The 15,004-nt window shown below is 40.9% G+C and overlaps 1 protein-coding gene and 1 non-coding gene across 2 annotated transcripts; one reads left to right on the top strand and one right to left on the bottom strand.

The window, feature by feature from the left end:
- Positions 1 to 696: 696 nt before the first annotated feature.
- Positions 697 to 770, top strand: TRNAN-GUU. The gene has a single exon. It is a non-coding gene; the product is annotated as a tRNA-Asn (tRNA).
- Positions 771 to 14,030: 13,260 nt separating this feature from the next.
- Positions 14,031 to 14,626, bottom strand: LOC119297124 (ribosomal protein S7, mitochondrial-like). The gene has a single exon (XM_037575039.1). The coding sequence runs from the start codon at positions 14,571 to 14,573 to the stop codon at positions 14,127 to 14,129; it is 447 nt and encodes a 148-aa protein (XP_037430936.1). The 5' UTR covers positions 14,574 to 14,626; the 3' UTR covers positions 14,031 to 14,126.
- Positions 14,627 to 15,004: the final 378 nt, after the last annotated feature.

Below are 15,004 nucleotides of genomic sequence, written 5' to 3'. Positions count from 1 at the left end.
CAACTATTGCCAGTCAGTACGGATGCATTGGTACTCTGATCCGATATCATAACTTTATTCAATCTCATATCCAGATCCAGATTGGGAGCACGGTCGCGAGTCTGCACCTAAGGTGCCTCACCTCTCGTGGGGAACGTATTGCATTTTATGCATTCTACCCCGCTTCAATGATTGCTATTGCCCCGCTTTTCTGACTCTTCTCTGCTTCTGAACTTGCCTGCTCTGTTTCTTCAGGTTCAGAGTTAACACCTTCAGGCGATCTTCCAAACTATAATTGTATTTGCCAACTGGAATTCAGGAAGTAGTAGCAACGACGAGATTTCTTGCATTTTAGTACTCGAAATGATGGATAATTCAATACTGAACTGCCCGAATCAACCTGAATCAAAAAATGATTTCTCGAATTTTAGTATAGAAAGCAGATCGAAAACCACTATTTAATTAGTTCTTTCGAGTCACTCACTGAAGAGGGAAAGAAAGATCAGGGGAAGAAGCGGGGTAGAGGAATTGGTCAACTCATCAGGCTCATGACCTGAAGACTGCAGGTTCGAATCCTGTCCCCACCTTATCACACGTTAGACAGATACCCAGGATCCGAGTCCTGATCACCTGTTTTTTAATCCCTGTTGTTATGGAAAGTGTTGCTGTGTCAAATCGAGATTATGTGGGTGTTCAGCTTATTAAGCAATTCGTTCGTCCTCAATAGCTCAGTTCTGTAGAGTGATCGGCTGTTAACTGATTGGTCGTAGGTTCGAATCCTACTTGGGGAGATTTGATTCATTCTTTAATGTAAGAATAAAGAATGGAATTAAAGGGCTTGCTTTGACATTTAGGAGTAGAGTAGGTAACCCGTTTGCTATCCTTATTTCTATTTGTATTGCATTTTCTATCTCATCGTATCACATTGTGTTCTATGATTCCACTTCGACAAAAGGAAAGAGCATACCTAAGTTCAATAGCTTTACGTCCGCTATCCCGATCATGATTTTCCTACCCTCAGGGGAAAGTAAAGGCCCTTTCTTACTCGAAAGCCGTTCCAATCAAGGCAAGAGCCAGAAGTAGACCGACTTGTAGATCGGGTAGCAATAGGCTATGACATAGATCACTTTACCAAGAACATAGGGCGTAAGATCAAGAGGTTCTTCCACCGAAATAAGGTGATCCTGTCTCTCCACAAGGGTTCCCTTTCTATCGAACTGGCCTTGGCGAGTCGCTTTAATTCCACTGGAGGGTTGTAGTTAGACCAATTCTCTACATTGTTATTATTGTCCTCCCGACCGATCGATCACATCCTAAACTCTGTATGTCAAGCTAAGAGTAACCATAGTCTCAGCAAATAGATAGTCTCCTTCCTTTTTTACCGGTCTTCTTATAATGCTGGGCCACGCCCAGAAGTTTCCCTAAGTGACATGGCTAATAGGAATATTATAGATTTACTCAGCGTACATTTTTTATTCCCGTCCATATCTGTTATGGTTTGTTTCCTAGAGCAGCACTTAGGAGCAGTTGGAAAATAAACCACTTTCAACATCCAGGCGCTAAGAGACATAGGATCTTGTAGAATCCGCTAGGCTTGCCTAGCCAAGATAGCCAGATTCTCAATTTCAATGTCTCTAAATCCCATGCCTCCCTTATACTTCGGCATCGTCATCAAGTCCGACGAGACCCATGCCGTCTTCCTTCCTTTCTACTAAACAAAATTTGACCCTATTTCAGTACCACTTGATAAGCCTGGATCTGTCTGACCAATAGGAGATAGGCAGAAGAACAGCGCTAAGGATAGTTACTGAAAGGCAAGGCTTATATGAATGTGCTTTCTAACAGTCTTAGTCGATTGAAAGAAAGGATTGCTATCCAAGCACAATAATAAGAATATAGATAAGCCTCTATAACTCGAGCAAATGCCATGAGTGAGACTCTAGGACATTCAGCGTTCATCCTATTTATGATAAAGCATGTATTGATGTAGTCGGCGAGCATCCCATGCTAGAGCAGAAGAGGTTCTTCCTAAATCGGAGTATCGGGACTCATTGAACTTCTTGCACATAAGATTCAACTTAGAGTGTTGAATTCAGATACCGTTTTTGGGACCGATCTTCCTTTCGGGTCATATATGGATGTTATCGAGAATGAATACCGCCCTGAGGTAGTGTTGTTTCTCTTTCCAGAGCAGTATAAGAAAATATCGTCGTTACTTTTCAGGTTGCCCGTGGTTGTGCCTGAAGTTGACGGTCGGTATACTCGCCAAGCCTACCACTGTGAGATATGTGCTCTAAATGGGAGGTATGGACAACCGCATGAGATTTATGTAGTGCATGAGTTGTTGTGGGGGAGTCAACTAATCTCTAACTAGATCTAGAAAAAGAGGTAGCTATGGTCGAGTATCCAATCTCTAACCAGCCTTTGGTGCCTCTCGAATAGGATTTGTCATAGACATGTGCCAATGATGCTTCCTCGTCACATGTTGATACAAGTAAGATTGAGGGTAGAACCTTTCCCCTCGCGCAGTAGCGAATTCTATAAATGGATTGTTCTATTTCTAAATCATTTTAGGAATGAATGAGAATTGTGTATGCATTGTACCTCGCCTTAAAGGTCTATTTTCTCAGAAAAGCGGTTTGAACATATAGAGAATATGTTTTCTAGCACGAGTGAAATGAACATCACTAATCCAATACAAGATTAGACAGACTCAAACACCCGGCAGAAAAAAACCTTCTTTGGACATTGTATTGTAACAAGACTCCCGTCTAACCAATATAGTTCCACTCTTCATGGCAGTCTGCTTGCCGCACTTCTGATGTTAAGATCCTTCAATCCTTTTAAAACAGAGGAGGGGGATGGCTCGTACCACCGCCGGTAACCCAAACTACAGATAAGGAGGTTGCAGCCTTAAATCATAAACAATAATAACGTTGAAAGCAGGCGGACTATCTGCACTATAGCGATTCTTTATTGTGGCAAACCCTTAGAGAATCAAAGTGGTTTCAAACCGCACCTATAATAGACTACACTATACAACGTCCCGCCCTTAAGTGAAGGATGTGGCATACCTTGATTGGTAATAGCCTACATGCAGGCTGTGTGGAGAGAAGGCTGACGTTAGATGACGACTCTAGTATAGTCTCAAAATACATAATTCTCGACAAATTACGCCTCGAACTATATGTCCGAATTCCCCCTCAACGGATTATGTGGCACCCTTTAAGAGTATAAATCTCTTGCTTATAAATTCCAGGTGTAAAATAGCTCGTAAATTCATTAGGTAAAACATAGTTTTATAATATGCCCTCTTTCAGTATTGTATAAGGGGTAGTGTTATAGGTATAATCACGTTTGTAGTGATAAAGGTTGCAATCATGATTGCTAGTCCAATCGAAGCCATACGTTCTTTTTGAGCCAGATGCTCCATATCATATTGATTAACCTCAACTATTCGGCAAAAAGGTTCACAAGAAGGTTTATAATTGTTATAAACTATCTCCACGACATCTTCAGTCATCCAGTATGTGATTTTATTATAACCCTCTACTACGGAACTATAATGTTTGAATGGCTCGAACAAGTGGAGCTTCGTATCCTCTAGTGGTAGAGTAAGTGGATCTTGTGCACTAAATTTGTACCAAACAACTACCCCGATCCCTAATAAAACGAGGATATGGAAAGTGCAGAAACTACCCCCCTCGAATTTATGTGCATATGCCCTTGTTGTAACTTGAACTAATAGTCTAGTGTACCCTTCAGCAAATAGGGATTTCACCCTAGAACCATAATATGTGTTATGGATCTCATTCCACGACAGAGTTAACTTGTTTATACTCACTAAACCTAAAGAATTCATTATTCTATTCAAATTATTAACTGAATAATACCTATTTCTAATGGTAGACCACGGAATGGTCAAAGATGCAGGCCAATTTGCAAAAATGGGCAGAGTTTTGTCAAACAATAACAATTTCTTAGGTGCCTTTACTATGCAAGTATTCGGTCTATCAAAAACACTGTAATCAAAAGCACTTCCAGCTACGCGATGACTGATATCAAACCGGTATTTAGTAAAATACTCCCCTAAATACAGATAGATTATATAAGCTATCACGATTTCAGTTTCATATAGAGCAGCCCAACCTTGTATAGCACCTCCGAGAGCACACAATAAATCGATTAACGAAGCCCATGTCGCACTAATATCGATGATTTGATAATGTTTCAGAGTAGATATACATTGACAGCTAATTTTGTGGATTAAACTGTTGATCTTTGAACAACGAACGAAGATATTATTCATCTTCCCTAATGAAGTAGCGGAAGTATCTGACCCAGTTGAACCGTCATCACCACCGTATGCCCCCGATCCAAGGACGATTCCTATAGCAATCAAATCCTCTTTACTAACTATAGCAAAACCTTTACCCTTTTCACTAGAAGTCGATTTGATCTCCATCTCTACTTCTTCTATGTCATCTCGCTTATTAGACGCTGAATGATTACTATCAATAATATATACCTCATTAGATATTGAATCTATATTATTCACATCGTAAGCGATTAATAACTTGAATATCCACCGCTAAAAAGGGGATAAAATGAAGGAAACAAAAGCGAAATGACTCAAAAATTGTCTCCCCACTCTGTTTATGAGACCTGTATACCTACGACGAATACTCAACCACCACTATATAAGAAAACACCTCTTTCTGCTTCTGGTAGTTATGCCAGGTATTTCAGAAATCTACTTATTGATAATAGGAGAGTTTATGAACCGTATGAGATGATACCAGAAATGGGGGCATTTAATGATTTCAACGGTTGGCTGAAGAAACTAAGCACGGCTAAACCGAAGTGCTGCGGCGTGGAGATTTCTAGTGCGTCACACTCATTATCTTTGAGTGGCTATACTGGTTATGAACGAAAATTCATTAGGTTTATGGAGCGTAATCACGATTTCATTTATAAGACTAGCTGTTTTGATTACACTGAAAGGGCAAATCCTCATCTAGGAAATCCTGATGTCGTGAGGGAAATCAATTTTAATGAGAGAAAGTCTTGGCAGGAATTCGGGCGGAACCCAACATTTATATGGCATATGGCATATTTGAATCATCTCATGTGTTTAAGAACGATGAAGGAAATATTTTGGGATAAAGGAGTCTTTGATCGTCGTATTCCTGAATATAACATAGCGATACAACACTTGCATAACGAACTATCACACCAATTGCACTGGTTCCGGATGCATAGGGGTATCAATGCTCTAGCGATGAAGACTAAAGCCCTTGTCATAATGGATAATACGTCTGTGGGTTACAGATACGTGTATGGGAATCTACTCGCAAGTGTCCAGTTAGGCTGTTGTGGGACTATCATTGTTGAGTATCACACAAGGTGATGCTGCGATTCTGGAACTCATATCAGGGATGGGTAATTTCATGGAAATTATGAGAAATTCTGAACCATTTCTAGGGTGGGCGACGGGTGGATCGTCATTAATTTCGTGGGAGAATATGCATTCAGATCTTATGGATCCTCCCACTATAAGGGATGACATCCCTCATATCATATACGACAAAAACATCAACGACGGCCCCTTTGATGGCGGGATCGAAGATGGGGAGGGCGGCATACCTCTCCCTCCAGCAGCAGATGGTGGGGGTGAGGGTCCCGTGCCCGATAGCAATAGTAATAATGTGGGTTGGGGGAGTATTCTCATCGGATTTGGTCTAATAATTGGTGGAGTATGCATTGGGACTGGTGTAGTTCCTCCAGACCTAAATCTCTCAGAAATTCTCAGCAACATATTGAAAGGAGGGAACGAATAATAAAATGATTATGAGGCAAAAACAGATGAGGATGCAGTTTCAAATTCAATCAATTAAGATAGGTATTTCAGGAATAATTAGTATGGGAATGGATGGAAGCAATTCTAGAGTTTCTGATATCTTATATAGCATAAATAGGAATGGTAGAAGGAGCTATTGTATATACCTGAATAGAAGACCCGCATATCGGTTAGCGTCAACAGTAGAGACAATGTATAATAGTGACCCAAAGGGATGGGAGAGTCGGGGAGTCCTCCGTTTCCGTATGGAGCGCGCCGTTAAAGCAATTTTAGCTAATCCTTATGTGTTATCAAACATAGAGTGTTGTTCTCTAACAAAAATTCCTCACGCCTTCGAGGCTCTCCTCCATGGTGAATATAGACGAGGGTATTCACACCAATATTATGATGCGGAAACCCAAACTACTAATGTTTGGAGAGCGGGATGCGGCGTAGATTTACTAGTATTGATGGCACTATCAAAACGTCTATTGGAATTGATAGGTCACCCGCACAACATTTACGAGTTGGAAGATCTTGAGGAAGCTCACTATTCTTATATTAGTAAGATGTCAACGAATGTAAGAAGAGTGTACAAGATTGGCTTCTCATTATGGAATGTGAAGAAGTATACTCTTCAGAAAGTTGTGTTAAGCTATGTAGATGGGTTGAGTAGCATGGAAGAAGCGCTGATCGGAATGTTGTTAAACAACCCCTTTTACTATCAGGATAAAGGGTGGGATGCGTCATGGGAGTATGTCCCAGAGATAGGAGAAATCTCTCGGGTGCTATTTCACGTTTACTTGAGGGTGCAATTTGACTCGAAGATATGGAAGGCATATCCAGGAGTTAGTTACTCATGGTTGGGTAGCGAAGTGATTATAGTAATCAAGGATGAACCATATATCGATCTGGAATCGTTGTTAGAAGATGTAGGTATTCCTGGGAAAATCGACTATCTCAATGAGGAGAATAGTACAACCCCTTGTCTGGTTTGTACCCCACATGAAAGAAAAGTCATTGTTTTAGCGGATGGGTGTATTGAAGTGGAGAATAGCGAGGATTATCTGTGATAGAAGGCTTCGTTACAATCCTAGCTATGCCATAGGGGTAAATAGCAATGTCGCACGTGTTTTTGCTGTTGTTAGATCCACGTCATAGATCTAAAAGATGGCTCCACATGCACAGAGGGTGGTATACCACTTCGTAAATAGAAGAAAGAATGGGAAGATTTGAGATGAACCACATTTCCAAGAGATTGACGTCTACTCCGTGTCCTGTAACCTCGAATCTAGTGGAAAAAGAAAAGGCTAGTTCCACTTCAACGCTGTTATCTGCATCGGGCGATACTCCTTCAACGAGAGTGAGTCGCTTAACACGGAACCACTTTCAGAAGCTTTATTGAGTTCGAGTTTTGATAGTTGCGAAGATCCGAGTTCGGCTACTTACGAAGAAGGGGAGACTACCCTATTCCTACCCCCACAGACAGACTAGCTAAGCATGGTAGTTGAGTAAACAGGCTATCAAGAGATTTATGCCCTCTATCTGATAGTGGTAAATAGAAGCCATAGGAATTTCCCCATCTATATACATTCGAACCACTCTTCGTCATATTTCACTCTTCTAGAGGATAAAATACAACGATTTACTCACCCTATTCAGACAGTACCTAAACATGGAAGAGAGAGTCGACGATGCCTTCCCGTCAACATCCTACAGCAATCGGCATAACTTCAAACAAGTGTTGTTGATTTGGCAGCGCTCGCTCGTAGGAAGCAAAAACGATCGCGTGCCTCATCCTTTGTCATGACTCTATTCCTAGGTCAAGGGCAAAACGAACCCTATGAGGACACAAGCACAAACCGACTTACCCGGGAGTGTATAAAACCGGGCCCCCATTTTACACCATAACTCGAGTACCCGATAAATGGAAGGGATAACCTTCCTATGTCAGATGGAGTGTATAGATGACGGGAGGTTGGAGGGCTTGTTAGCACGCCTAGTGTACGACCTTGTTGAGAAAGGTATAGATCGCCCCTTCTGATCTTTACGGTTACATGTTGACATCACCATTCACAATGCTATTATATATCTTTACCGGATAACTCTTACGGGCGAGGGCATTATTGATTTCAACCTAATAGGGCTACTCTAAAACCTACCGATTTATCATTTATCCTGCTCGATGATCGAAGACACATTAAAAACCTCTCAATAAATCCCTTCTTAATACGAAAAAGAAAAAGGGGTGATGATGTGAGGGAAACGATAAAGGATGAGAGAAACGCATGTAGGATTAGGTTAGAACCTACATATAGACCCTGTACAGAGCTGTGCATTCATAATAATAATGTGGTTTACAAGGACTGCGCTCCTATCACCTTCATGCAGAGAGTCAGCTTACCAAAGACATAACTAGCAATACACTAAAAATCAATTACGGTTGTTTAGTTAGCAATCCTACTATCAATCAGACGTATTTGACTCGATTGACGGATTCGCTACTTCGACCTCCCCCCCTTCAACTTCTTGACACGAACAAGAATAAGTTTTCAAGATGTTGCTAACCGTGAAATTAGGTGTTTTCATTTCTGCAAAGTTTTCCTTATAAAAGAGGTCCATCTAGAAATTCATCCAATAGCGTTCTTGCGCTTTTTGCATTATAGCTGCGTACAGCATAATATCATGCATCATATAGTTCACATATTCCTGTTTTTTCTCTACTAGATTGTGTATTGACATCGTCTCGGTGTTACAAGCTTTAGAACTGTGTTGTCGGCAAAACATATCAACCAACTCATCTTCCTGGATATAACATAAAAGATCATTAAAGTCTCGTACTTTGAAAAGTAATCGGTTATTAACTGCTGAATACACCCTCATATTGGAGATATTATTATATCTCGTAAGCGTTGAACATTTGAACTCATGTTTATGATGTATCAAACAATTCCTTAGTGTACGATAACTATCATCTCTATCGAAATTCGTTAAATAAATGTGAATACTCCTTCTTTCATTTTTCACTCTCCTAGTTAAACCGGTCAACAAACTATATACTAACCATCTACCTCCCTCGGTTAGACACTTAGCGAGAAGAGTTGAGTCATTAGCGGAAGAAAACATATGACTATCCTTCAAAACAGATACTTGATTACCTCTAACCTTCATAATAGTTGAGTAGTCAGTGGAAAACATATGATTATCCTTCAAAGCTAGAGGTTGATTAGCTCTAACCATAACGAACGCACCTGAATGTGGTATCTTAAACTGTTGATATCTATCTCTATATAAAAGTGTAAGCATATTAACAACAATGACTGGTTTGAGAGTTGGAACGTCCGGAACCTGCTTAACCTTCTTCACATTTTGATTATAGTGAATTTTACAAGGAGAGAAGTCATTCTCATTCCTCTCCGCGACTATTTGATTATAAATCGACCGAATAGAGGGAATTGTGTTGCGCGTGTCTGGATATCCGCTCCAAATACTAGGAACCCTCATCCGATTAGAAAGTTTTAGATTAGAGTTTTGAATCGTCAGAGTCTCTTCAGCTGGAAGCTTTAGTTGATACTTATCTTGTAGCTTAGTGGTGTAGGGGTTTTTCCGAGTATCGGCTATATTCGTTTTCTTTGGCCTTCTCGGTATACTAGAGACTAGGGTTTGTAGTCTTTCTGATATCTCCAACGAGTCATAAAGCATCTTATAAAGATCTGATGAAGATAAGCACTCACTAATCTCCTCTCTTTTCGAATCGGGCGCTAAAAATCTAAGACCCACTTTATAAACAGGTTTCTTATGATACTTCTCAGCAACTTGGATCATCTCTCTATACACTATATTGATTATATAATCAATCGGGAGGATTTGAGAAGGATCCGATTCATCATAGAGCCAGATGCTCGTTGATGTAGGAAGGGTATCATCAATTTCTGGACAGGAGCCTTTTTCCAAGTATAGCACTGGCATGATGGAAGCTGTCGTAAGATCGCCCTCCTTCAGGATTGGGATTCTTGGATAGATATATTTCTGTAATAGTATATAACATGCAACTGTATGTGCAACCCAATGATTAACCAATGGATAAACAGGTTTATACTCTATGCTAGCTATTGCAATCATACCTTTGACTGTATAATATTTCCATGACGTCAGATCGAAACGTTCGTTGAGTTCAGTGATAGCCCCAGTATCAATATTCAGAATACTAGTGCAATAGTACTGGAATCTAAGACTTCATCTCTGGAATAAGTCATTCATGGTATCACCTTATCCTTCTAATTTTGTGGCCGGTTTTGTGGTAAGCGTGATAGATTGAATCAACAAGCAGTAGTGTGATCTGCTGCTTGCGGTCAGTACTACGTGTGATCTCAATCATATTTCATGATGAAGATACCTCTAATGTTCCCACTAGATTTTAGACCCGCTAACCTCCACTCTTGCCTTTCAGTTTATTTCCCGCGATCCTAATCTTTAGTTCCACTTCTGACTGGATGGGAGAAGACCCTCCAAGGTGAGCTGGTTTCGGCCTTCTTTGTGAGCAGCTCCTAACTCGCTCGACGGGGTATGATCGGTACTGTTGATAGGTCGATCGAAAAAGAATAAGTTCCAGGACTGAACAGAAAGAAAGTACTCTAACACTTTCTTCGCCATTCTTTTCTATGAGGAGCTCTATTTTTCTAATAAAAAATGTAATGCTACCTCCCTACGGCGATTCATAACTAGAAGAACTCGTTGGCACAACCGGACCTTATTAAAGGCCTCGGCCGTCTGATCGACTGAAAGATCTTATCTTGGAGTTCTAGTATGGGTCGTCAGCCCTTTCTCCTCCTCAGTAGGTGCAAACCCTGGTTCTGTAAATGATTATAACTGCCTTAGAGCTAGATAAGCAAACCTTCTTCTGTGTGAGTATGATGGATGTTACACCCACTGCCAGATACAAGCAAAAGCTTTCCAGCTAAGCTAGGAGTCAGAACGAACTCATGAAGCTATCCTTCTTCTTGGATCTCAAGATTCAAATGGAATTTTATCACCCCAGATTTTGGCTTTAATTTCCACTTTATACTTGAGTTAAGCAAGGCACCAGCATGGGAGAGAAGATAGCCCCTCGGGATCGCTTACTAGCCAGCCTGCTTGATTTATTTATGAGGTATCCAGATGGCACTGCACCGGCGAGGGAAAGGGAAGCTGATGAGATGTAAGGGAAAAGTCCATTTAATGAATAGGTTCACTACAGACTGTACTATCTCTAGACCCCCTCTCCATACTCCCTCATAATATATGGATCCCCCAGATAATATTGATCCTCCAACAGCTGACATATCTTATCTAAACTCCCGGAAACCTAGGCATGGCTTTTTCGAACTTAGTTGATTTCGCAAGAAGCAACTTGAAAAGCACAAAGACTACATCTAAACAAACCTTACGTCTTCGTTCAGCTCATTCTTGCTTATCTCACCCTATTTCCTTACTTTAGCTTAGAAGTAGGCATATGGGAAGTTACACAAAGATGACTTATGGGTTGGCCTAAGCTTACTCGATTCCATTCTTTCCAATATCATATACGCCTATTGAAATGCATCTATCTCCTCTCCTCCCCTTCTTTCTTTTTATCCATTTTATATACCTAGTCGAAGACTACTTCAGATTATAGGGCGGGCTTTTCTACCCATTGACCGGGACTGATCACTGTGTTTGACCGCTCTTGGTATTCAGACCTTGGACTTTTTTGCTAGGACCTGATCCATTCTTTAAGAGCTCTATACATAAAGAGAAGGCGTATTCACTTAAAGGACTGTGAAATCTACCCTATGCCCCGAAAAGTCTAGGCACCTAAATAAAGGAAAGATGGGATCCCTGACCAATAGATTAAGCTATCCAATGAGTTAGGAACCTTTTTTCTTCCCCCTTATCTTCTCCGCTTTGCTCGAGGGAATACGACGAGCAGTCATCTCCAGCATTCAGGTGGTCCTATCATCTCTATTTCCTCCCGACATTTCCTTCTCTAGTCAGGGAAGCCATAATCAGTTAGTAAGAAGTATATCTATAGGGAGTTTCTAATAAGAGAACTGGATGTGCGAAACTTGTGTCAAGAGGGGTGTAGAAAGGAGAAAAAGCATAGTTCAAACTAGCCTCATCACAAAAAAAGCCCATGATCAAATGTCTTCTTTGAGGTGGCACGAAGACGAAAGTAATTAGTTCAACAAGGCCGATGATAGAAGGGCTGGGCCTAATTAATTGTTCTGGTATAGAGATGAATGAGAGGATGGAGATAGCGCATTGAATGGTTTGAGGAAGTAGTTAAACAATGATAAAATTTTGCACAGATAATGCAGGATGAAAGTTCGATATGTTCCTAAAAATATGCTAATTTGAAAGGTAGGAATTTTTATGGTGACCTATGAAATATGAACTCGAAAATGCCAACCTCGAGAGGAGTAGGCGATCTCACTGCATAATGCGAAAGTGCCCGTCTGGTCGAAGTAAGAAATAGCATTAGATACTGGTCAAACAGCAGACCTGAGCATATAGAGGACAAGTGGAAAGTGGATTCCAGGTTCGAGAGGTTCCTCCGTCTGCCTCGGCTCCAAGGCAGCTACCAAGCTCGTAAGCAAGCGGTCTGTTAATGATACTTAATGAAAAAGAGATCGGCTCTTGGATGATATATTTGGTTATAATAACACATTCCTTAGGTTAGAAACCGATTCAATCGACTACTTACTGAAATGAAATAAGAACCCTCTTTGGGAGAAGTTCTCATAGTGATTAGAATGACCAGCATGAAAGCAGTGATCTTCTAGGTCTGGCTCATAAATAGGCCTTGGCTCCACGGCAAGTCCTTCTTAAGCATGTGATGGAGCTCAAAAACGGCGTTAGGCCGTGAGGGCAACTGATGACCATTCGGTCTATTGATAGGACAGTCACTACCGAAACCCCTTTCTATGTCCTTACGAAGATGGAATACGATCTTAAACTTAGACGAGTTGCTAACCGAAGGCAAAAACCAGGGATTTTTGGAGTATGTACCTCGATTTCCAACGGGAAATTCATATCTAATAGAGGACTAGATCGATGCTTTAATGCGAGGGCAGGCTATCTACTCGCTTTCTTGCCTTATCACGAGCTATTGAGAACGGATCTAAGGGCATCCCTACCTACAATCCTTCCTTGGTGCCCCATTCCTATCTTCTTTTCCAGCCATCAAACTTGTTCAATTCGTTTTCTTGAGATATGTGGAATAGTGATATCATACTTGAATCCACATTCCCAGTATTTGAGGAAGAAGTAGAATCTTAGTCCTTTCGAATTTCTAAGTTGGGAATTTGATATCGACTAAATCAAGAAACTCGATTTCACTATGATATGACCACTGAACCCTTTGATGCAACATTTCTTGTTTCCAGAAGATCTCGGATGGTTTCTGAAGCTTCCATGATCTTGTAAAAGAAAGAAACCCTTTCTATAAGTCATGAAGACGTGGACCAAAAGACTAAGAAACTGCACAATCTATTGATTGACTGAAAAACTCAAGCTGAGTAACTTGCTTGAATGATCGCTCTGGCTCTGGGCCGTCTGATCTTCGGGATGCAGAATAGGGGATCGCTTGCCAACCGTTAGTTAGGACCAGTGAAAACCCACGCTTGGTGAAGGCGAAGTTCAGTTTGGAGATCTAACAATTCCTTATGTCGTGTATCCTCGATTGATACAGCCTCAGATGCTTCAATTGTAGATTTGAGTATTGAGCGAAAGGTTACACCAGTTATAGGTTCTGTATTACAGGCTAATCCTACTCCACTAGTACCAATAGGAGGCATAGGGGAAAAAGCACAACACCTAGGAATAGGAATCAACAACACAAAAACTTTCTGAGAAATTACCCAGCAAGAAAACATATGCGCGTGGGCGCAACGGATTTCGCTCCCGTGCGCTCATCCCTTGCTTGTTCTTTCAGACTAGCACTCTTTCCCTCTCTTTGAAGTAGATTTCTCAGCTCCATGAGTCAAACGAAATAAGGCGAAAGGCCCACTACTTCTTCATTCATGGCTTATTGATTTGATTGATCCCCCTTTCGTATTCATTCGACCTGAGGTGAGGTTGGAACAAGAGTTTTCATAAAAAGAATGGTTCTTTTATGCAATTATGAACGGGCAGGCCTCTTGTGCATTCCTCCAACTCTATGAATGAAGGGGGGAGTATGAGGAAGGCTGATTTTCTTTCTATATGAAGATGAAAAAAGGATCCGGGTCAAACATTTCTTACTTTTGTTGAGTATGACTGAATGAGGAAGAGCTCCTTATGTGGTATCACTTTACCACCATCTGAAATGCGCGAACCTCCGATTGGTGGAAGCCAGTCCATGAAGATTCTCCCTTCTCTTACGTGAAATTCCCCTCTTTCGGTAAGCATCCAGTATCTCAGCAAATGAACATTTCTCTAAGCTTATCCTGTAGCTTATACGTTGTTTGAAAGCTGCTCCAAGGATCCAACAAATAGCTAAGGTTTGTTGTCGATCCCTGACTACAATCCCAGGAACATCATAAATAGTACCTGCAACTCCTACTTTGACCACTTCGCATATTGGCTTTATATTATCTATGGCGTCAACCATAAGTTTTATTACATCGCGTTCAGTTCGTGCTAGGCGGTGAAAAGTTTTATAAATAATAGCACGAACTCTCGTTCTTTTACCATGGATCATGCGAAAGTTTACCAATTTCTTGATCAATTCTTTTTGCTCACCATCAAAGTCCCCCATATAGCTGAGAATTTCCGAGCAATTGGAAGCCGCTTTCGATGACGAGGCCGATAAATTGATGTTACGCGATCGTTACTGTCCATCTTTTTCAGCTCTGCTCCTGAAAAGAGAAAGGAAAGGAGACTGATCTTGACGTCGGCGTTGGTTTTTCCAACGAAACGAATATTTTTAGAACGGAACTTCACACTCAACAATTAGAAACCTAACTAGATCAACAATGCATTCTCGAATGTTTGACATATCTTCCAAAACCAATCTTAAGGATAGGATCATTTAAATGATCGAGATCACGAATCACACCTTTCTGCTAAGCTTCGGCTAAAGCGATTGTAGCAGCACCGACACCTATTGATTTAGCTCCTTCTAACATGCCGAGTCGCGACATGACATTGTTTCACGAACTTCCATGACAAAATGCTAGTTGCCTCGTA

The sequence above is a fragment of the Triticum dicoccoides genome, chromosome 5A (assembly GCF_002162155.2).
Source record: "Triticum dicoccoides isolate Atlit2015 ecotype Zavitan chromosome 5A, WEW_v2.0, whole genome shotgun sequence".
Classification (NCBI taxonomy): domain Eukaryota; kingdom Viridiplantae; phylum Streptophyta; class Magnoliopsida; order Poales; family Poaceae; genus Triticum; species Triticum dicoccoides.
The sequence above is the reverse complement of the archived record's forward strand: the minus strand, read 5'-3'. Positions and strand labels throughout refer to the sequence as shown.

Coding starts and splice junctions, on each gene's coding strand:
- LOC119297124 (XM_037575039.1), bottom strand. CDS start 14,573: ATGGGGGACTTTGATGGTGAGCAAAAAGAATTGATCAAGAAATTGGTA.